Genomic DNA, 24,374 nt, shown 5'->3' with positions numbered 1-24,374 from the left:
ATCATTTTAGGCTTTTAAAACTCACCTTAAAAATTCCTTCTGGGGTGAATCTTGGCAAAGAACATGTGAATCTGCTCTGGGTAATATTTAAATGATAGAAAATGTTATAGCCCATAAAAGCTGTGGAAGTCATAAAGAGAGAGACACATTTTCTGATCATCTTTGCTTTCCTGTAACTGAAAAATTGTTCACATCTGAAGTGAAGTTTGTTGAGAATTTGTTCGTAATATGGCTCTTTAGAAGCAGCACACTCCAATGAATAGGGCACTGGCTTGGGAGACAATGTGATTTTTGGCACGTCACTTCCCCTCTTTTGCTTCAGTTTCCATTTGTGTAATGGTGATAAGATAATTACCTCTGAAAGGCACTTTGAAATTGTTATATATGTGGTAAGTGTAGTTATTATTAAAACCTTTGGATATTTAGGTGTGTGGTGTGCAGAGAAATGAACATAGGAATTGTTTAGCAAGCTGTCTTCTACCCTGCTGTACTGGCCACTGTTTAACAATGACTAACAATCCTGCCCACCTGCTAAAATGAGTCAGCTGTGTAAGGCACCCATATGAATGCTAGAAGACAATTGCAGAATGGATCATACAGATCCCCTCCACGTTAAAATGATCCTAAATTTTCCTGGTCTAGGAGACAAGTGTCCCCAGGTCACTCCCAAATGGTGAGTATTGTAATGTTAATAGATACAAATCACACTCACTTCAAACTTCATGTATTCTCAGTCGGTCATGAATTAGTGAGATTTTGTGTCATCTTTTTAATTCATAATAAAAATCAGATGGTGACTGTTGTTTTCTTCATATTGAAGCCCTATAGGCCTCAGTACTGAGGAGAGTAATTACATAAGGATTATATGTTTACTGGTACATTCCAAGGGGTTAGTTTTGGATCCTAGTGCAAGGATGTTCAGATATTTCATATAATTAGGATAGCTCCAGCTCCGATTTAAAGGTATCTAAAGGTGTGGGATAAGGACTACTGAGGTAGCAAAATAATGTTGTGGTTTAGCAGTTCTCTTCTTATAAAGGGCTCTATAGATAGAATCACAGAATTTTAGCCAGACACATTCAGATGTTCCATTTACAGGAGCCAGATCCTGTAGAATGTATTGTGTTGTCCCTGGAACATGTCATTTTCACTCATTTCAGATAATGAACACTTATTTCCAATTTCTTATGGTTGGCTTTATATTTAAACCCCACAAATCCAACATATTTGTTTCTTACCTGTTGGTGAAGATACTGTAACATTGAAATCCTCATTACAAACCTGAATGATTTCTATATGGGATATCTTCCTTGCAAGGGGATAGAGGGTGAAAGGCTTTCTAAATGTTATGGGCCAAATTCAGAGGCATCTACATATTATGGGCCAAATTCTATCCTGGTGTATACTTTGTTCAGCCCCATTAATTTTAATGGTTGCACAGAATGTAATACTGGGAATAATTTATCCTGTGCATCTCTGAAACAAGCAGAATGCTGTTCAAGCAGCATTGTTATCACTGCTGGTTTATTCACACAAGGTCTCTAGCCCTGAAAAACTGCCATGGTCCGCAACATGGGAGCCTTCTGCCGGAGAGCTTTCACTGTAACGCCTCTTTCTACCCATTCTTTACCCATGCTAAGTATATTAGTCTCATTCAAACAACACGGAATCTCATTTCATATTGCCAAGGAAGCTGTTTAGCAATCTGTTCTGACTTTCTCCAAACACTTTCCAAACGTTCATTAAATCTCAGAACACACACATACAACTATTATTATAACCACTTAACTGATGAAGGCCAGGAGAAAATAAGCATCTTGTCCAATATAAAACAGTCAGTGTGATCAATGATCTGGAAGAAAAATAAAATCTTTGTTGGTAAAGTTTGCAGATGACACACAAGTTGGTAAAGTGGTAAATAATAAGGACAGGTCAGTTCTTCAGAGTAAGCTGATTTCAACCTTTTACACTTTCAGACTTAATACATAGAGTCCAGACAAAGGAGAATTTGGAGCCACATACAAAATAGACATGAAAAAGCCACAGAAACAGGAAACAGCAATTACTAGAATTCCAACAGAAGCTTTTTTGACAGTTTAGGTCAAGATATAGGGAGAAAGAAACCAGGAAAATAGAAATAAAGCATGTGATGGCTTCACAGGTCCCTTCTGGGTCTTATGATTTATTTAATATCGCAGTCAGCTTTTTAAATACAGATGGATCCCTGCATCCCCTCTCCCGTCACTGAATTGCACTATTTTCTCATCTTCGCTAGGCATCCCTTTCAGAGGCTCTGTCCAAAGGTAAATGAGCACTTCCCTCCTAATCCCTACCCCTGCCTCAATTTTCTTCTCAGACGGCCTTACTACAATGCAAAGTGTTTCCTGAGACTTCATCTGAGATAAATATGGTTTACGATGAAAATCTGACGCAGCTGTTGAGGAGAGAGTATCTATATTCTTCATGCGTTCTGCAGCCTCTTTTGTTGCTGACAGCTAAAGGATGTGCAGCATAAGCCACAAATCAGAAGCCCCATCTTGTATGGTTTGGACTATAGCAGTCTGATTATTCTTTGCAAATAAATTCTCTGATACATTTAGTCCTTCTCTCTACTCTAAAATCATTCATGACTCCATACGGATTTTGGTGAACAAATTTGTTATTCACAAACAAATTTCAGATAATGGAGTTTTTGCTATTGTTCATTTTGGTGCTTGGCTATCCATTACTGATCGTTGTGACTGATTGCCTAAATCACATGCTGTTGTCTCTCTTCTTTGATTGGATGACTGAAAAGTTTAAGTTGGAAAAATAACACAGCAAATGCTGAACAGCGAATAACAAATAGTGAATAGCAAATCCTTTTGTTTGCATCCAAATACACTTCATTGCATGTGAATACAGGTATTGAAATGAAAAACAGCATTCCCTAAATAGTAATGTGAACAAAACCTCATTCATATGAATATTAATATTTAGCAAATAAAGGACATGAACATGATTGGACCAAGGAGCCATTCATAGCAATTCAACTATGCAAACACTGTTTTGCAGTATTTGACCAGTCCCTCCCATTCACTGGGAGCGCCTTTCAGAATCAGATTACTTTTAAAAATGTAAGTGCCCAATTTAAAAAAAAGTTATATTAGCATAATTTCACATGGTCTTACACCTTCTCTGCTTATGCAGGAAAAATATTATTTCTATTGCAGTGGTGCCCAAACAGGAGTGCGTTGTGCTAGACACTATACACACATCTAGTAAAAGAGAATCTTTACCCTGAAGACCTTACAGTTTAATCTGACACAAGATGCAACAAGTGAGTGTAGCAAACAACAGGAGACAGCGGGGTGGAAGGGGAAGGAAAATGAGGGAACAGTACTGAGGTCCCAAAGGTTGGCTGTGTGCATAATTTAAGAGTCGGATCCTAAATATTTAAAAGACTTTGTTTTTCAATAAATAAATAGTGTCAGTTATCCTCGACTGCCACAGCTAGTTATCACCACTTTGCCAATTTCCTATATGCCTCAAATCAGAAGAGAGTCTTGAGGATTTGAAAGAAAAGGGGGCGGCCTTATGGAACCTTGATAACACAGGAATTACAGAACAAAGAGAAAGAAGCAAGGGGAAAGACTTTAGAACATTCTGTATGGTCTTCATGGAAGATCCTTGGCTTTTCACTTCAAAGCATGCCGGCAACTCTTGCTTCTGTCATTCTCTTCCTTCCCAAAATATTTGTGATCATCATTTTTTAGTAAGCGATACAATCTTTCCAAACAGCTGGAAGACATCTGTCTGCAACTTAATTGCAGAATACAGTAACATTTATCTGACTAGACTGTGAAGCTTGTGTTAAAGGCCAACGTTAATAAGTGGCAAACCTAAGGTATCCTTAAGCATTTTTTTAATACCAATGCATCTGAATGAAGGGACTACCTCTCTAACATGACTTGACACCACCCAGGACTGGCCCCAGACACAGCAGCACACTCTGTACCATATGAATCACTATAAAGTTAAAAAGCTAAGACAGATAAAATAATTCGTTTTAAAAATGTGATTTTTTAAACTAAAAAGTATCACTCTAAAATGACTATCCTCATTAACTATACCTCCTGAATCTCAAATGCCACTGTGGTTACACTGGGTTGGTACCTTTCTCAGAGCCATGCTCACAAGATGAAGTAAGCAAAATTCATCTTTGGTGTAACCTATCCCATAATGGAGAACTGAGCTCACTGTATGGTTAACCCAGCAAGACTTCCCCAAAACCTCCTCCTTTAATTACCCCGGTTTTGAGGGATTCAAATAATATGACAGTAGAAACAGATACCACTTGTCTATCCTATCAATTTACTGTAGCAGATACATGTTAACTAATGTACTTTCTATTCTGCCTGGAAGCTAAATGGGTATAATACTAAAGTCAACCTATAGTTTGGAGAAACATCTAGTTACAGCCATAGCAAATGTAACATTTTTTTATTATAGTAACAAGTATCTTGATATTTACTTCACCTCCTTTCACTGTTGCACTGTAGCGTACAATTTCAACCTCCCCACATCCCCAACCAGGAAATGCTATGGAAGTCACTAAAGAATCACTTTGTTCACTAGTCCAAGACCATGATGGATCAGGTAAAAAGGCTAAGGAGACAAAAGTTACCTTTCCTTTGTATGTCCTTGTGTGGGAGAGAAGAAAATTAACTAATCTCAATGAGTCTCCTTGATGGAGCATGAGACGAAGGGTTTCATTTATCCAGAACTCTTTTTGCATGGATAATCTTATCAGACAAAGCATTCATGAATTCCCTTGAGAATCCTAAGCAGTTTGGTTCCACGTTATCAGATAGATGAAGTGTGCACAACCCAGGGGGCTTGATTCTGTAGGCACCTCACAAGGTGAAGCCCTATATTAGTCTCTTCTTGGAATGCACAAGTTTACTTCAGCAACTATTTCGAACTCAGCTGCTGTAAAGTTATTCCACAATAATGCTTATGTGACCACTGCCCTTTTAAGCCAAAACATTAGGCACTGAACTGGGGACCTCCAGTGTTAAAGGCACGAGCTACTGCAACTTGAGCTGAAAAGCCAAGCCCTTGTAGCAGAGGCTGTAATATTTCATATCCTCTGTGGATCAGCACAGCAGAGTACCTTTAACAAATCCTCACTAGTGTGCTATACATGTGACTAATCATACATTATGCCAGTCCTTAGATTCTGATTGACACTCTAGGCACTATTAATGCTATGTCCACACTGCACTGTAATGTGGACTACAGATGTGTGAATTGCACAGCGCACCAAGTTGCGCTACAACTGTCCCATATGGACACTGCTGGTGTGAGCTAAAAGACACCTAAGTCATGTTAACATAATCCTCTTTCAAATCAGACTACGTTAACATGAACTAGGTACCTTTTGGTTTGTGCCAGCAGAGTCCACATGGGACCATTAGAGTGCAACTCTTTGGTGCAATATGCAATTCACACCTCCGTAGTTTACACAGTAGTGCAGTGTAGACAATCCCTAAAATACATATCATTGAGCCTTCAACATCCTATTTCAAAGATAAAAATGAAATCTTGTTTAAAACAAAATGGATTGAGGACTGAACCAAATACTGTATAGATACCATTATCCCTTCATACAGAACAAGAAATAAATTCACATAATCCGTGTTGGCATACATTGGAGTTGCTTTTAACAAATACTGACTATAAACTGCTACACTCAGAAACCTTTGAGCAATGACCTAGAAATTTTACATGCCAAGTTAAATAGTGTAATTTAGGTGTGGTTTTTTGTGCATGCGGGAGTGGTGGTGGGGGGAAGATTTTCAAAGGGTACAAATGGCAGTTACATAACCCCATTGAAAATTGATGGGAGTTAGGAGTCTCCATAACTGATAATTTAGTAATTATTATTATTTTAATAGCATGGGCCACTCTTTTAAATCAGATAGCTCATGATATCAGAGTAAATACCATTATTTCTGCAAGCATGGCATAAATTGAGGGAATATGGGATAAATTGAATTTTACTTTGCAACTTTGATCTCCTCACCTGCATTATGCTCAAGTAATCCCAGTCAGGAATATTTCTAACATTTTTAATCTTTGAAAATACCCTTTAAATCCATCTATTCCTGTTCAGCAAAGTACTTAAGTATGTGCAGGAAAGGGGATAGGTGGAAAGGCTGCTGCAAACAACCAATCAGCAGACAGACAGTAGTACCCAGAAGCGCCGACTTCCCCAGTTCCCGGGGGATGCTCGACTTGTAGCCCATAAAGTCAGTTTGCTAGCTTGCTATATTGCAGGGATCGGCAACCTTTGGTACGCGGCCCATCAGGGAAATCTGCTGGTGGGCTGGGATGGTTTGTTTACCTGCAGTGTCCATAGGTTCGGCCAATCGCACCACCCACTGGCTGCGGTTCACCGTTTCAGGCCAATGGAGGCTGCGGGAAGTGGTGTGGGCTGAGGGATGTGCTGGCCGCCGCTTCCCGCAGCCCCCATTGGTCTGGAACGGCGAACCGCAGCCAGTAGGATGCTGCAGGTAAACAAACCGGCCCGGCCCGATAGCGGATTTCCCTGACGGGCCATGTGCCAAAGGTTGCCAATCCCTGCTATATTGCATAATGCGTTTTCTTAATTGGTTTGAGTGATTACATTATTTTCTTGGGTTTTGTTTATGCCGAATCCCATTATATGTTATTCATAATAGTTATTCATAATAGTTGGCTATAATGCAAGGAACCTACAGACCTGTATCTTGTATGATTAGCTAGAGCAGATCAGTATGAGTGTTTATAACCTTTGGTATAGCTAAATGGCCTATCGGTTACCCCTCTTGACATTGGGGAACTGAATGGGGGAACCGAACTGCTGAATATGTTTACCATAGGTCTGGAAAAGACTGCTAACTGCAGGGTACATCGCAGAACGTGGAAGTCATAAGTTAGGCCAAGGGTAATGGTTTTGGGCATGAGATAATCAATATTAATACGTATGAATATATGTCATAATATGTTAACCTATAGAGTAAGTGTACCCGAAGATTTATCTAGATGAGGAAATAAGATTTGGGCATGATAGGTTGGGCCTTGATTAAGGCAGTGCCAGAACCCTATAAGAGGGTAAACAACCATGCAGGAGGGTTGCCTTTTCTTATCTTCTATCAAGCTATCAGCTCAGCTTTGCAATACAGCTTAGCTACTCAACACTCAACCCTAATCCCTACCAAATTTGGAAAGCCTGGACCATCGAATTCATCAGGCATGCCAGAGACGAAGCTGGTCCTCTGTCTCCCACTACCAGCTCTTCAGGGAAGGGTGTGAGTATGCTAGTTCAAGTAGTTTTTTTAGCATAGAGATCTTACCACCAGGGGTCATAGAATTGTATTATTTCTTTGTGAGTCTGTGTTTTATAGTGTTTATTATTTTTTCATTCATTTTAATAAAGCTCTTAATAATTTGGTATTGTCCTCAGTATAAGTGTCCTTGCCACACAACCCGAGGGTCCTCTCACAACGTTGAACTCTCTGTGTTCTCTAACCCTGTAGCCTGAATTGGGACAAGAACCTAAATATCTTTTGGTCAGATCATTGGCGAGCTGTAATAAACTAGCCCATACATTCAGGTCAACAGACTCCCGCTCTGCCCCAGGCCACGCCCCCCACTCCATCTCTTCCCCCAAGCCCCCACTCCCGCCCTGCCTCTTCGCACCCCCACCCCTCCCCATTCCGCCCCCTCCCCCCACCTCTTCCTGCCCTTGCTCCAGCCAGCATCAGACTCTGGTTGCTGCTATGTTAATATATATACTGTAAGTGTTTGCTACAAGCTCCTTGTGCTCTAGTACAAAGAACAACTCAAAAGAAGAACCTGGCATAGTCCGGGGTGGGAGGAGGGGAGGCTCTGACCCAAGGTGTATTATGGCTAGTTATAGGTTGCCCAAAATAGAATACCCTCCCCCAAATGAATAAAGCCTGATTCTCCCATTGAATTCAGTACGATTTGAGCTCATGCTTAAAATTAATTAATTAATTATTAATTGTACTTAAGTGCTTTTCTGAATTGGGGCCTAAGGACTCAATTCTAGAGTTCTGCAAATAATCGATTTTTCACTTTGCTGGCTGATCTAAAAAAATCAGGGGAAAAATTGTTTGGGATCAAACAAAAGATTTCAGTTTTGAGGGGTTTTATTTAAACTTACAATTGAAGTAAATTTTGAATAAAAAATCAAAAATTTAATTTTTGACTGTCAAAATGGTTGGTTTTTTTTTCAATTTTTGTTGTTGTTGTTGTTGTAGACTGAAACAATTTGGCAAATTCCATATCCATTTGCAAAATGTTTTGGTCGACTCAAATCTGCATTTTTTTTCAGTGAAAAAACCTTTAGATCAAAAAAAATTTGACCCATCTCTACTGTATCCCGTCATCTTTTCTCGCACTAAGTAGTTCCTTACTCTACTCTGCTAAATGTAAGGGCAGCAGAATCAGACACTATGCTAATACACATATGAACATTTAAGACAATTGGTAGAAATTCCGTTAATATTTAAGCAATATATTTAATCTCAATTTGAATAATAATATCTTGTAGCTAAAGAGCCCATTGTAAAGCTTAAGAAAATCAAACAGAAATAAATGCTAATCATTAATTACTGATGAGACTAAATATTCAGTCTGTCAGCTTCCTCAGATTTGTGCTACAATGAGAAAGTGGGCTATTTAACGCTAATTATCTGCTGGATTTGTTCAGTGCCTGTGGTGGTCTTTTGCAGTAAGTTGTAAAGGAGGGTGTCAGACTGGTGGGGAATGCATCTCTGCCAATGGGGCAGTGTAGTGTCTTTGTGCCAGGAGGGTAAGTGCCCAGATTTATGTTTCATTTGCACCTGAGGTAACTCAAGTGCTAACTGTGCCTGAGGACTGTAAACGTGCCCAGATGGCAGCCTAATTAGAGATCTGTGGGAATGAAATATTTTGCCAGACATGTGACTGCAGTCTGATCAGACTGATTATGATTGGCTGAATGTGTAAGAAGTAGTTGGGAACAGCCTCGTATGCTGTAAAAGCCATTTAATTTAAAGAAACAGACTTTCTCCTGGTTAAAATGGCACCATTACTTTTCTATTAGGATGATAAAATGGAATTGGATTATACAGTGACTGCAAGAATAATGGAAATGTTCTGAATGAGCTTGAGGTATGACTGCAAAGCCAATAAAAACATTTTAAAAGGAGTAACGGGCTAATAATTATGCAAATGACAGTGCTACAGTAAAAGTGGAGGAGCTGCTCTATAGCTGGTGACATTAATTCAAAGCGAAGTGCCATCAGATTAATTTGAGCTACAGTGTCAGAGGTCCATTAAGGATTGTGTGACTGAACACAGGATGGGTTGCTCATAGAACTTTTAAGTGAACGGTAGCTACAGGAATGCATTTAGATTATTCTCTTTTAAAGCTTTAAATATATAGGCCAAAACCTCAACTGAGGGAAAACTGCCATAGCTCTGTTGTGGACCTACACTGATTTATACCACTGGAAGATCTGACCCTCAATCCTCAATATTTTATATCCCATATCAGGTTACTAGTATCTTAGTTCTATTGATGCCACCATTTATGATGTCTGAGGGAGGAAAGCCCTTCTTTTCTTCTTTGTTTTTCTTATGCTCTTAATTAATCCAACATATTTAAAGTGTAGCAAGAAACGTCTTCTTTTTTTAATCCATTCTTCCTTTCCAGAAAGTTTCCTCAGGGGTGTTGGAATGATGGAGCTTATGTGTCTCCTGGAATCTGCAGCTGTCCAGCTGGATGGGTTGGTGGAGCATGGCATTTAAGTAAAATACTCTGATATTTCTTTTTTCAGTATTTTATGTATTTGTTTTAGTATTCAGAGCATCGATGCCTGACAAAGCCAAATTAATGACCCCATCCTAGTCTGTCAGGGCTACCTTTGTGTAGTGGTGCCCCCAGATATCTAAGCAAGGTGGAAAATACATGGCTTGTGTATTTGGTAAAGGGCTATAGAGCCTTTCACCTCTAAGTCACTGGTTCAAATCCAAGTTTTGGTTGGTAGTCACCAAAAATTATTATCTAATACCTTTTGTGGGCCTACTTGAAATGTATTTTGTGGTCTCAGATCAGTTCCTAGTCAACAAGTTTCCACATCACAAAGAAACCCACCACGGGTGCTCGTTGCCAGTGTCATTAGAGAGGCCAAGGACTTAATGGACATGGGAAATGACACATCCCTTTACACTAGAGGTGTTTGCTCCTACAGTTTGACAGGTTATTGTTGGGGGGCATCCTGTGTTCCTCTTGATCCAAGGGTAAATAAAGGACTGCAGTAAGTAGGGCTGTTAGTCCAATGCCATTCCCAAGCACTTATGCCCAGATCCTCAAAGGTATTTAAACATCTAGCTCCCAAAGGCACCTAGACCTTTGAGGATCTGGGCCATACCCCCTGTTGATCCACAGTAAGAGCCATTCACCTTTCCAAACAGTGATTCATATAAGGAGGGAAGGTTCATCAGATTTTAATCAACTCAGAGCTGCCCCATATGCTCTGTAACAACATTGCTCCGAGAGGCAGTCACCAGGAGGTACTATCTTTGGAGAATAAATGGTGCAGACTTCCTTCCTGCTGGCTCAGAGACCGAGAGAATTGCTCTTTAGAGATTGTCCTTGAACTCAGTCTCCTGTGTGGTAGCACTCAATGCTACCCTTTGAGTCTCTGGATTAATCCTCTGGGTTAATCCTTTTGAAATGAATGACCCAGTGAAAAGAACTGTTTATGAAATCCCAGAGTCATATGGGCCCTGGATTCCAAGCACTGCAGAAACACTAATGCAGCTGATATTGTCTAGGAGACCTTACAAATAAATGCTGTAATCTACTCATTTCTAAGAGGGACACCACCAATCAGATCCCTGATGAAACAGCTTATCCCTTGTTCTATCTAATGCAGGCAGAGGTACAGAGGTTGCCCTGAGGTTCAAGGGCAGATGAGGGGCATTTTGTGGAGATATTACAAAATGCCTGGTGCCAAAGATTTCAGTTAGTTACAGTCTTGTGGAATAGATAGTGATAGAAAGGATCAAACGCTTCACATTCTGTTGATTTTTTTGAGACTGCATCAGTTGTGGGGCTAGTGATCATTTCAGGCACAGCAGCCACCAAACCACTGTCACTTTGAACTTCACTTTTGGGGCTTGTGCCAACAGCAAATTACAACACCCCCAACTGGGCTGATTTAGCTGGCACATTGCGGGGGGGTGGGGCCAGGGCCCTGTCTGTTCACTGCCGCTCCCTGCCCACTTGCTCTTGGAGGCGTGCAGGAAATAGCTCCTGCTTACTCCAGTATGCCCAGAGCCAAAGTCCAGGTAGCCCTTAGAGCTATAACAGGAATTCTTGTTCTCCTTATATCCCCATGCAGGCATACAGCTCAAGTCACAATCCAGCCATACAGGGAGAACTGGAGTTAAGTTTTATATTTTCTCGCCTCATAAGATGGAGAGGACAGAAAAGGGGAATGGAGTGTGAGTGAAATTAGACACAACATGACTGGATCCCAGTGAGGAGCATGAGCCTAGAATTCAAAGACAGTCATTGCTTACAGTACTTCCATTATGCTTTTATTGATATTGTCCCAGTATTGTCACTAGGGAACAATTCTGCTACTACAATGAGCCGTGCAAGAAAAATTAAACTGTGTTGTATGGTAGATGTACCATATATCTGGTGTATCATTTCAGCTGTTTGTAAACTGCCTTGTCAACATGGAGGGAAATGTGTAGTGCCAAATATGTGCAGATGTCGTTTGCTATACTCTGGTCTACAATGTACAAAGACAAGAAACAAATGAGCCGTCTTCCTCTGGAGATGAGCAGTGTTGCTTTAATGAGTATAGATGAGAGGGAGGAGATTTTTAAAAAACAAACAAACCCTAATTGGTCTTAAATAGCATTTTGTTCCCAGTATTTTAAAGAAAAGCTCTTCTGTATGAAAGGGAAAGTATTTTTAAAATACTCCAGACAAAGCAAATGAATATGTATCCAAGTACTTTTGTGTGCTTTATAAGTAGAATAATTTTGTCAGTGGGTACAATTGATGTTGAAGTAAATATTTCCTTTTGAATAAAGCATTTACTTGCCTTTTTTTCTTATTTATTTCTCTTTGATTACCATAAATAGAAGTATTGTCGCTCATGAATAAGCTTCCTACATTAATAGCTGATAATGATAAACATTTGTGTTTTTAAAACCTTTTGTTCATCTTTATGTTCAAAAGTACATTGTAGCTGGAATGATGCTTACCTTTAATGAGATCATCCTGCCACAAGGGGGCACTCTTTTCTATGGTAGGAATAATTTATAGAAGATGGAGTGCTCCGCTATAGCAGTGGTCTCCTGTCAACAGAATGGATATCACAGTAGGAAATAGTGGAAGGAGGTTGCACTTCTTTAGGAACAGCAGCAAGCTGTAAAGCATGTTGTTGATGTGTTGCTCAATCACTGAGCATTGCTTTGTGTGATTAGCAATAAAAATAAAATAATTAGGATCATGATCAGTCATAGTTTAATGTCTATTTTTATAGGGTCGGGATCCGCAATCACCATCCTAGAGTTTAGTTTTGATAATATGCGAAGCCTCAGTCTAGCCATCTTAGGAGCTTACATAGCCTCCATTACCATAACACCTGAACTCTTCACAGTCCTTAGTATATTTATTCTCACAACACCCCTGTGAGGTAGGGAAGTGCTGTTATCCCCATTTTGGCACACAGGAAGTCAGTGACAGAATAGGAAACTGAATCCAAGTCTCCCAAGTCCCAGTCTAGCACCCTATCCACTGGACAATCCTTCCTCTCTTAAGAATACTCCCCTGTGATAGCAGTATGGGTGGAGGTGTCAGCGTAGCCATTGAAGAGAGAAGCTACTGAGGCTACAGCACGAGGACAGGGAGCAGCAGCAGCATTCCATTAAAACAAGTCAACACTAGTCAAAATTTTGGCCAAAATGTTTCACATTTTTTAAAGAACTATTTTCACCATTTTCCAAGCAGCTCTTCCAGAGAGCATGAGTAGGGAAGAGGTGTCCAACGAGAGACATTGGCTCTATATAGGATGAATTCAAATGAGACTTCGGGTTTGCTCCTATCAACCTATGGAAGTGCCTATATGTAATCCTGAGCCACCTAGCGAGTGCTTCGACTTTAACAGATACAGGGTAGCTGGAGTGGAGGAAGCATTTCTCATGCTTTCAGTTGCCACCAAGCTTTATCCAGAAGCAGACAAAAAGCAGGGGAGCTCTCTCATTTGCTGTCTGCCCCCAGGGGTTGGGCTGAGCACACTTTCAGAGCTCTCACATTCTGAGAAAAGGGGCAAATGAAGGACGTTGATATAATATATGTGGGACATTTAGTGTGTCTGTTACAATTTGTCTTCTGTAGACTGTACCTTGGAGTGGCAAGAGCTCCCCATCTCTGCCACCAGGGCCTCTCTCTTGTGGTCAAATGCAGCAGCCTTCTACTGAGAGATGCACATCATGTGCTGTCTCTTGGGGACTTTACTCATGGTGTTTCTTGGGCTGCAGGGAGGAAGAGAGAGAGAAAGGGACAGAGCGTGCCTGCAAAAAGGGGTGTTGGACTTGCAGAGCTAATCCCCTGAACAACCAGGAGGAGACACTCCTAGCAGTGAACATAGGTGCCAACTTTCCCCGGCGCGGGGTGGGTGCTCGTGTTCCCCCACCCCCAGCCTCGCCCCGACTCCACCCTTTCCCCTGCCCCTGCCCTGCCCCCATTCCAACCCCTTCTCCAAAGTCCCCGCCCCAACTCCGCCCCCTCCCTGCCCCTATTGGACCCCTTCCCCAAATCCCTGCCCCGGCCCCGCCTCTTCCCCAAGCGCGCCACATTCCCACTCCTCCCCCTCCCTCCCAGCCATGCGAAACAGCTGTTTTGCGGCGCAAGTCCTGGGAGCTAGGGGGGAAAAGCAGGCACGGAGTGCACTCAGGGGAGGAGGTGGAGGCGGAGCGGAGCCGGAGGTGAGCTGGGCGGGAGGACAGGGAGCTGCCGGTGGGTGCTGAGGCCCCACCAATTTTTCCCTGTGGGTGCTCCAGCCCCGGATCACCCACAGAGTCGGCGTCTATGGCAGTGAGTAGACAGCCACATATGTGACTCACTAGTTTGAAATGATTAAAAGTTAGGCAAACAGTAATGCAGATGCAAAAGGACTTCACTTCTAATATTGTCAGACCCCAAAAGTATACAGGCAGAGAAAATTCACATAACCAAATCCACAAAGAACTTAGAAAAGCAGCAAGCAATCAATGGACAAGACACAGCTGTGACTACTAAGTTTTCAAGAAAGAAATCTAAGGAATTTATCTATATTTATATTTATGTAGATGGAAGGAATTTTATTTTTAAGTATTTGCCACTGGAATAAGCTTTATTTAAAGTAAAAAATAAAATATGCTGAACTACAATAAAACATTAGAATATTTTTGGAGTTGTCGTTCAAACTGATGGAAGCCTTCCAGACCTACAATACTGAATACGAAACATAATTAGAATATCCTTCAGCTGTTTCAGGGCCACGTCTAAAAGAACTATGACTTACGCCCTTTAACATCATGGAACATTTTAGCAAATGATGTGTGATGGGTTTATTTTTAGCTTGACAGCAAAGTTTTTTGCTAAAACATAAGTGATTATTTTTTAAAATATAGCTGGGATGTAGCACCATCTACTGGCTAAAGTGACTTCTACTCTTTCTGGGATTTTGAATTAAATGAATTATTATTTAATAGTTATATAAGAGTAACAACCAGGGTCCAGCCAAACTTATAGTAAAAGATAGGCTGATCCCCAAAATGTTTCTGATTATTACACTATGCTACTTGGAGACGACAGTGCCCAATTTTTGTTGTTCATTGGAAGATTTAATACATCTACCATTTCCAGTGTATAGATTTCTGGAAATGGATCTATCTTCATGTTCCCAACTGTGGAAAGACACTTATGTACATGGCTCCAACACTTTTATCATTTTCGGCAACAAAAATTCTGTGGGACAGGTTGGCAGCATCGCCTACATATATTATGGTCTGCTACACCTGTTTTATATAGATGCTCCATGTCCAGTACAATTTGTTGTTTGAGCTTGTTCTGGAAAAATTGTAGAGATATTGAGCTGGCTGTATTTTTGATTTTCTGCCATACTTTTTGCTATTTTTTCTGCCAATTAGATACTTCACTTCCTACTTATTTTCCCCCTCCAGTGTCAGTGGGTACAACAAAGAATTAAGCCACTTGTTTTGTATTACCTGTAAAGTTTCCTTTAACATGAAACTTCTTAATAGAATATTTTTTCCATGTACTGCCTAACTACTGGTATGTATTTGATTGCAGTAACTGAAAGAATGTGCCAGATGATACTAATTACGTAAGAAATAGAAAGAATCTAATTGGCCAGAAATAAAATCTTCTGTCCAATAAATTTGATATTGTGTCCACCCACATTAATAGCTTTGGATTTTCTCAAACGGGGCTGAATAATGAACTTGAAAAAGCCAAGCTGGTGAGTATCTTAAGTTGTCTTGATATACTCCTGGTTGTAATGATTGCAGACCCTTGAGAAAAAAAGAATCCTTTAATGTGCCAAATGGAGCTGTTAAATCACTTTCTATGTTGAGCTATGGTTGTATGTATCACCTCTGTGAAGCAGATCATTTTACAAGTGGCACATGTGAAAAGCTAGGTAATAGACGTACAAATCTGGGAGACCTATTGCTTTCCTTCATGAGCTCTTTAGAGTTTTGTGTGAAAAGGGTGACTTTTTTCCTCCAGAAAATATTCAAAATATTCTTTCCAAGATAGCAGAAGTTTTCATAGCTAACTTGCCTGTTAAATACAAGAGTTCAGGTTCTGTACTCATCTCTGTAATTTCAATCTGACTAAATAGGGAACTGGAATCTGCTGTCAGAGTCCAATATCTTGCGGTTCAAAGTGTTTTCGGTATATAAGAAAACCATGTTAAGTAAGTTAGCAGAGACAGTAGGATTCATAGAAGCCCAATTAATTAATTAATTCTAGGCCCCTTTTTCTGTACTCCTGTCCTATCTGAAGCTCTCAATTTTTTGATCCAAAGTCCATTGAAATAAATGGAAAGCCGCCCACTGAAGTTAGTGGGTTGTGTGGGCTAAGGGCTATAGTGAGCTATTTTACAGGAAAGACTATAATCTTCAGCAAGCGCAGCCACTGACAGTCACTGGAAGATCCATAGTTGTGCCAAATTCTCCTTCACTCCAAGACAGATCATGTTTGTAGGAGGCCCTGCAGCACACTAAAATAAAGATCTGTATGTCTTTATTTCAGATTATATTATGGAACCTTTGGACCACTCCTTCAACCCCTCTGACATAAGCCCTTTGTGCTAGTTTTTTATATTCACTTGCTTCCTCATTAACACCTTATTAAACTGCATATCTGTATCATCAGATCATTGCACTGTAGCTTTTAATTCAATTTCTAGTGTATCCTTCACAAGTATAAAACTACCCGGCCTGCTGCATTGAGATTTCATATCAAAGCAATCTATTCACTCAGTGCATGAATAATTTCTCCAATTTCTATTAATATTAAAGGGAGTCATGACTGTAAATAATATCAATGGGAAAATATACTTTTCTGAGATAGTATATTTTAAATTTTTAAATCAAGGCAACCTGTGAAAATAAATTTTCAGCCTTATAACAAAGTAGGAATACATGTACACAAAGACACTTACTATAAACAAATGTTATTTAATGTACATGATTTACAATCTGGTAAAAAAAAACAACCCACCCCACCATTACAATGCAGTTTTGAAAAGTCTTACTTTATGTACACACTAATGATTTTTTCCTTTGTAAGACGCATAGCAATCCACAGGTATTATGCGGGAAGGAGGCTGAGCTCTGAGAATGTCAGCTTATTTTACAAAAGAGACTGAACAGGGCTATGTAGGAGAACAAGAATCTACACCGAGAGCTGCTGAACAGCTACAGGGTAGGTGACCACTCTAACCTGGGAGTCGACATCCTGTGACAGCAGCCCACAAAATGGCAAAATCATACCAGTTCCAAACTGGACACTGGGAAAGAGCAGACCATTCAAACTGGGCATCCCTCAGCAGAATCTGAGGTCATGCAACTTGTAAACATATAATTAAACACTGAAAACGGAATTGCCTCTCCTAGCTAAGGTGAGATATGCATCATTCCGCAGTGCTCTGCTGGCTGCCCAGGGGACTAAAATGGCTTTTCACTCTTTGCTGGTGGGGACACAATGTCTAGAACAGCACATGCAGGTTAGAATCTAACCCTGAAAACTCTCTGACTGTGGTGGCGGCAGCTGCTCACAATTGCCTGGAATTCTAGGTAGCGGTAGTGGCCTCCAGTATTATTCCTTCTTACCATTTGTAATTTACTGCTCTCAATGGATACCAGGGCTTTCTATTATTTAAACAGAGTATGAGGCGTGCACAATGTGCTTTGCCTCGCCACCCCATACTCTGATCCACTCACTGCACTCTTCACCATTTCCACCCTTTCAAGGCCTAGCATTGAAGACTCCCTGGACAAAAACACTGCCACACCCGCAGGATTTACAGAGCTAGAACACTATCCCCTTGAAAGGTTTTAGGAACCATATATTCCCCACCCTCTCAAATCCCAACTATATGTGAGGTGGGAGGAGGAACTAGAGGAACAACACAGAACAGGAGTAATCCTACAACTGTCTCCTTAGTCTAGTCCCAAAGCACCAACAAACAAAGAAACTGAAGATAGCAATCTCAAACTCTGGCTGATGAATGCAGAGTTCAGCCATCCATTAAACCAGCACCATTCTGGATTTGATTTTTGATTAGACACATTCCCTTGCCTGCATAATTGACATCTGGTTTATTTTAGCCCAGCTACTCCCTGCAGGCTACACAGTACAACACAAACCAAGGTAGATCACAGACAAGCCAAATGGAAGAAAATAGTCCAGGTTCCCTCAACCCTCCGGTGCAGATGACACTCCACTCCAGAAACAAAATCAGAAGACCAAAAAGAATCCAGTGTTCGACAGCTCTCCAGAGGGAGAGCTTGCTGACTTCCTAGAGGGTCTAATGGTACAGTTCCTCAGCATGATGCTGAAATCCTCCAGGTTTATTGCTCTTAGAGACGTCAGTTTCCACATAGCTAATGCCAAAGACACTCTAGAATCCAATCTCTTTTCCATTATCAATACTACAGATTTCACATAGACTGTCTCCAGACTCTCACTCTGCTAGTAACATGCTGGGAAGACTCTTCAGCCTATGAGTATGCTGATAGCGAAACCACCTCATGTCCCATTGTCCTGGTCTGGCCACCAGTTCATATAGGGAAAGATCAGGGCCTTCACAGGGGAAAGGACTGGAAACTTTTCTTTTTTAAGGGAAGCTGACAGTCACTTTTAGATCCTTCAAATTAGCAGAGGAGAGCCTGCAGTCATAGGCTATGCAGAGGCCAGCACCGGGACTGGGCACTAGGTGTGGAACAAATGAATAAAGTCAGAAATAACTTGATGTGGATTATAGCCATGTACGCGAGATAGATACATAAATGTTTCCACAGGGAGAGCCATCAATTCTTAAATTAAACTCTGTAAAAATCTTTATTTGTGATCTTTTTTTTTAAGAAGATCATGGCTCTTTAGTTACAGTCCTTGTTTCCTAAAAGGGCTGATAGATAACTTATATCTATAACTTATAGATAACCTGAGGAAAATTGCTGAGTTGAGAAGATTCTTTTACTTTACTATATAGTATTTTCACTTATCATTAACTTTTAAAAGCATTTCTCTGAAAAGCCCATTGTTTATGTTTATGGCAATTACATTCTCTTATAGATATTTTGAAATGATGACCATGCACAGAGGCGTAGGTGCAGTCAGATGTAAGCATTGAATGTTTCAACCTACCCTAACATAACAGTTTCACATTAAATATAATTAGAAATGGATGTTGAGTTCATCAATAGTCTCGAGACACTATCGCCTGTGCGAATGATGCAATAGGAACCTAAACCCTTTTTCACCTGTTCATTACAGGCAGGGGATTCTTAAACCAACAGAACTTGCTCTTTAAAATCAATATGTGAAAACAAAATGCTATATTTCAGGACCTGATCCTGTCAGGTGCTGCCTTCCTGCTGATAGGAGATGCTTAGATTAGGTCCCAAGGAAGGACATTCACTGCAGATCACTGCTCCAATGACTACTTCTCCAGACATTAGCTGACCAGGGATCTGATCATCTACAATACCTAAAAGTCCAATAGAGAGTCAGAAGCTGTGGTTTCTGAGTGTGAGGTAGCAATAAAATGAGGCTTTACAACAGATTATTACATTTCTGCTCTTAGTATGTTATTGTTCTACCACTGTTTAAAAATTAATGTCCTTGTCTTTAAAATCATAATGAATACTTTAAAGGCATGCTTCAGGATATCACTCCCTTTGTTTAAATAAACTTCATTCATTATTGCCTTCAAAGCCTCTTTCTAGTTTCAAGGGCCTCTTAGTCCATACAGCATGGTTTTGTAATCCATGTACTTGATTTTCTTCAACCATGATGTCTCTGTACCTTGGGAAAAATAAAAGATTTTAGTGTACTCAGAAATTGGTGGGTACTCAGAACACTCTGTGCTTTCATCATAAACTTTAACAAGCAGTTTCCAATGAATATTTGCCTTCCCAAGCCACTCAGAAATGGAATATTGAATACTGATCCATAAAGCTTGTTTAGTTTTTTGAAAAATAAGCTACCTTTCTAAAAATAGAGAGAAGCATACTTGGAAGCAAATACTCTTTGCAATGGTATATACTGTACTGTTGGTATTGAATAGAAAACCTTTATTACTCAGACCAAATAATCTATTTACACAATCTATACAAAATTTAATAATAGATGAAACCTTTCAAGATGTCCATAAAGTGGATCTTTGAATCAAATTTGTTTATGAGCACTGAATTTTTTATAATCAGGTACTGATATATAAATTAAGCTCCCTTCAAAAATTTGCATTACAGACATTAAAATCCAACAAAATAACAATACTTCACACAAATAGAGCTTTACATTTTCAAAAAGTTGTATGAATTCTCACATCAACTGATAAATACTTTGGCCCATCCCTAGTAATTAGCTAACAACTCCCACCCCAAATTAGATTCTTTGGTGAAAACGGAACCTGGATTTGAATCACCAATCTTTTTAGTTTTGAAAAACAAAATGTGGCTTTCAAACAAGTTACAAAACAAGTTTTTGTGAAACCAAAACCACAGCAGTTTTCCCATTTCTTTTGCCCCCTGTTCCTTTATTATACTGTGTACTCATAATCATAGAATATCAGGATTGGAAGGGACCTCAGAAGATCATCTAGTCCAACCTCCTGCTTAAAGTAGGACCAATCCCCAGACAGATTTTTATCCCAGTTCCCTAAATGGCCCCCTCAAGGATTGAACTCATAACCCTGGGTTTAGCAGGCCAATGCTCAAACCACTGAGCTATCCCTCCCCCCATGTAATTACCTGTAGTTTCTTTGCACAGATGACTCCAGTATAACCAGGACGACAAGAGCACACATTAGGCATCACACACCTACCACCAAAGAGACATTTCTGACTGCACACAGCTGAAATATGCAAAGGTATATGACTTTAATCTCAAAAACAAAGTAACTGCTTTGTAAAGAAAATGGCCCCAATACTGGGTTATGCCATGACCTCTGTGTACTCACTCTGCTGACAGACAGGTGCCATAAGCCCAATAGATCTCTTCACTGAGGAATACCCCCAGTGTAAGGGGGATTCCATGGTACTATAGGGCCAGCAGAATGGCCCTATGCCACCTCCCTTCACAGCCCTCATGGTAGATACATACTTGGGGCAATACTGAGAGAAGGAAGGGGGCATGGCTGCGGCTTGGCCAGAGCACACTGTGATCTGACTGTTCTGGGCTATTGCTATGGCCCCTAAGGGTTGTTGCAGCAGTGTGTAGAGCAGATCACCAAGGACTGCAATGCTCCCTGGCCACCTCCAGCTACTGTTGGGCTGCAAAATGGTGCACAGACACCTCTAGGCTTCATCCCACTTCTCCGTCAACACTGGGGCCAAAATGCAAAATCAAATGAAGACAGAGGAGTCAAGGGTCTGATGTATGTCTGTACACTTAACAGTCATTAACTTTGTTGAAGCAACATCAATGTCTTTTTTTTAAGAGTTAAAAATCATATCAGACTTACGTGTTTGACACTGAACCCCTTCCCACTGTGGAAGGCAATGACACATGCTTGGTCCGATACATTCTCCGCCGTTCTTACATTTCTGAAGACAAATAGCTTCATACCCCCCACCCAAAAAAAAAGATATGTTAAATTATTGCACTCCAATATTGCCCATAATGTGTGGAGTGCTGACCTCCCCCCCCACACACACCCCAGAAGACACCAACTCATCCCTGAGAAGCTCACAATCTAAGGCTATGTACACTATGAGCTAAAGGTGTCATTCCCCTGCTTGTGTACACATCCTTGTGCTAGTTTTTATTGAGCTCGCGCGAGTATAAATAGCAGTGAAGCCTCAGTAGCAATGGTAGCGGCAGTGGAGACATGACTGAGCCGTGCTGAGTACAAACTAGCATGAAATTGGTGGGTATGTACTTGGCATAGGTCAGCCATATCTCTGCTGCTGCTAAAACTACTACTGAGGCTAGACTGATACTTGCACTCGTGTTAGCTCAATGAGAACTAGTGCGAGAATGTGTACACAAACAGGGGAATCACACCCTTAGTTCATAGTGAAGGTGTAGCCTAAGAAGACAAGCAGTATAGAGAGGGCAGGGAAAAGGAATACAGTCAAAGCACATACCATTTTTAACATATATGGTATTTAATGATTATAAAATAGTATACACTTTAAAAATAAAAGAACACTCCACATCACCAATATTCAGCTGCCTTCAACCTGTCCATTAGCAGATGGCCAAATTCTAGTAGGCACCCTGGAAGATGGGGGTTTTGAAGAAGAAATTCAGTGGCTTTATGGATCAGTTCAAGAAGGGTGTTTTATACATAAGGGCCAGCAGGGGGGAAGGTGCAAAGACCATTGTGAGGGAAGTAGATAAGTGGACAATCAATTCTGGCATCATTGACAGAGAAGGAGTAATGCACTGAGAGATAAAATCTCAAGGTTTTCAAATGTACAAGAGGTTACAGAATTTGAGCCCAACTTTAAAAAACTTTAACAAAGCTTGCCAGGGCTTTATGTAAGCACAAGGGGCAATGTGATAGAGTCAAAAACATATAAGGAGAGAGAAGCAGAGCAATGAACAGCCTGGAAGGTGAAGACAAGTTCAAGAAGCTTGAAATTTGGGGCGGGGGGAACAACACAGCCAAGGGATCTGAAGAGGTGATCAGGTGGTCAGAACAAGGAGCAAAGAGGATTCTCTTAGCTGCAATCTGAATTAATTAGAAGTGGGACAAGGTGAGTGCCAGGTAAGCCACAGAAGAACAGGTTACAGTTGTAAAGATGTGAGATACTTAGGGTTTAGACAGGAGTTTTAGCTGTGTGGACAAAAAGAAAATGTCAGGGTTTTTTTAAGAGATGCTTTGTCCAATACAAAAGAACTTTTAAACTAAATTCCTTGCTGACTTGACCCTTTTAAAGTCAAAAGGGTTGTGTAGGTATAACTAGAGGCTGAATTTGTCCTGATATTTTTAAGAGCAGAAAATATTAAGAGAATTAATATATACATGGAAGTACAAATATGTGTTTAATGACGTGTGTTTCTGAAAGAAAAGATATTTAGGGCTGGATTTTGCTTTCATATCAATGTAATTCCTATTGATTTAAATGAAGTTCCTCCTGATTTACCCTGCTGTCAATGAAATCAGGATTAGGGCCAGAACTGGAACTCTCTGAAAAGGCTCTTACAGACATAATTTGGGTGTAAGCACTGGAAACATGGGGCTTTTAATGTCGACAATAATTGAAATAGAAGAGAAAAACATTACATGCTACTCTCGAACAGAAAGTATGTCCTGTTTTCATGGTTTAAACTGAAACCTCCATGGCTTTGGCTCAGTAGTACAGATATCACATCCTGCATTTTGATGTGGGTCTGTAGTCAGAGGAAAAAGTGTCCCGTCCCCCCACCCCACCCCACCCCACCCCACCCCACAAGCTGTTTGGTACTATCTTCATGACTTTTGCTGGACAGAACTGTCAGTTACATTATTTAGCCAAATATTTCCTTTAATACATTTTAGCATGTTAGTTATAAGATACTTACGTGTATTACATCGTTTTCCTCTCCACCCTGAGGGGCAAGAGCAAATGTTTGGCCCCACACATCTGCCTCCATTCATGCACATTGGGTCACAGACACCTTAAATTAAATATCATTTACTGATTAGTACAAATAATGAACCCGAGAGCATTTCACCAATTGCTTCTGAATCCTGGAAGCATTTTGATGTTGTCTTACTTTTTTCACATCTTCTGCCAGTGTACCCATCAGGACAGGTGCACACATTATTTCTCATGCAGTGGCCACCATTCTTACAGGGAGGGTAGCAAACAGCTAAAAGATACAAATGTGGGAATAAGGCATAACTTCAAGCATTGTATACTATACGAAGGAATAGTTTTCTCCTTCTTATATTGCATACTATCCTAATAAAATAGATTGTAACCACTATTAAGATGCACATCTATTAGGAATCTTTCTAGGATATTTATATTTAGCAAAATCCTGCCTGTCTGGCAGGAGCCATATTGACATGGAGCAGTGCCTATTCTGTAGCAGATACAGGACCCATTCTACAAGCACAGGGTAGAATGGCTCAGGGCTCGCAGCTGCACTGCAGGATGCTATGCACGCTAGTATCCCTGATAACCAAGGCTACGATTTTGTCATGGAGGTCGTGGAAGTCACGGAATCTGTGACTTCCAAAGATGTCCATGACTTCAGCCCGCAGCGGCAGGGAGCTGCAGGGTCCTGCTGCTGTCCACCGTGGCTGGGAGCTGCAGGGTACCCACTGCCCACGGTGGTGGGGGCCCCCCGAGGTCTGAGCCAACTTGTGTGACGGAGGACCCCGCAGCTCCTGGCTGCCGCGGGCCAGGGAGACCCCACAGCTCCCGGCTCCTGTGGGCAGCAGGGTGACCCCAGAGCTCCAGGCCACCGCAGGCAGCAGGAGGCTCAAGCCACCATGGGGGGGGTGAACTCGCAGCTCCTGGCTGGCCCCCACCTTCACCCTCCCCGCAGCTCCCAGCCGCCTTGGGCAGCAAGGACCCTG

At 40.9% G+C, this 24,374-nt stretch overlaps 2 protein-coding genes across 2 annotated transcripts in view; one reads left to right on the top strand and one right to left on the bottom strand.

The window, feature by feature from the left end:
* The first annotated feature begins 4,626 nt into the window (after nucleotides 1-4,626).
* Nucleotides 4,627-11,870, top strand: LOC112110879 (protein shifted-like). The gene is given in 4 exon segments (XM_024206094.2): nucleotides 4,627-4,638; nucleotides 8,762-8,863; nucleotides 9,753-9,843; nucleotides 11,761-11,870. Coding segments are annotated over 4 exon segments (315 nt in total).
* A 7,680-nt stretch (nucleotides 11,871-19,550) lies between these two features.
* Nucleotides 19,551-24,374, bottom strand: part of VWDE (von Willebrand factor D and EGF domains) — a 69,709-nt gene continuing 64,885 nt past the window's right edge. The window contains exons 27-31 of the mRNA XM_024206098.2: nucleotides 23,564-23,659; nucleotides 23,369-23,464; nucleotides 21,321-21,416; nucleotides 20,608-20,711; nucleotides 19,551-19,660 (exon numbers count right to left, since the gene is read on the bottom strand). Coding sequence (XP_024061866.2) covers nucleotides 19,640-19,660; nucleotides 20,608-20,711; nucleotides 21,321-21,416; nucleotides 23,369-23,464; nucleotides 23,564-23,659 — 413 coding nt within the window. The 3' untranslated portion in view covers nucleotides 19,551-19,639. The remainder of the gene's footprint in view (nucleotides 19,661-20,607; nucleotides 20,712-21,320; nucleotides 21,417-23,368; nucleotides 23,465-23,563; nucleotides 23,660-24,374) is intronic.

The sequence above is a fragment of the Terrapene carolina genome, unplaced genomic scaffold (assembly GCF_002925995.2).
Source record: "Terrapene carolina triunguis isolate 2854851 unplaced genomic scaffold, T_m_triunguis-2.0 Scaffold84, whole genome shotgun sequence".
Classification (NCBI taxonomy): Eukaryota; Metazoa; Chordata; order Testudines; family Emydidae; genus Terrapene; species Terrapene triunguis.
The sequence above is the reverse complement of the archived record's forward strand: the minus strand, read 5'-3'. Positions and strand labels throughout refer to the sequence as shown.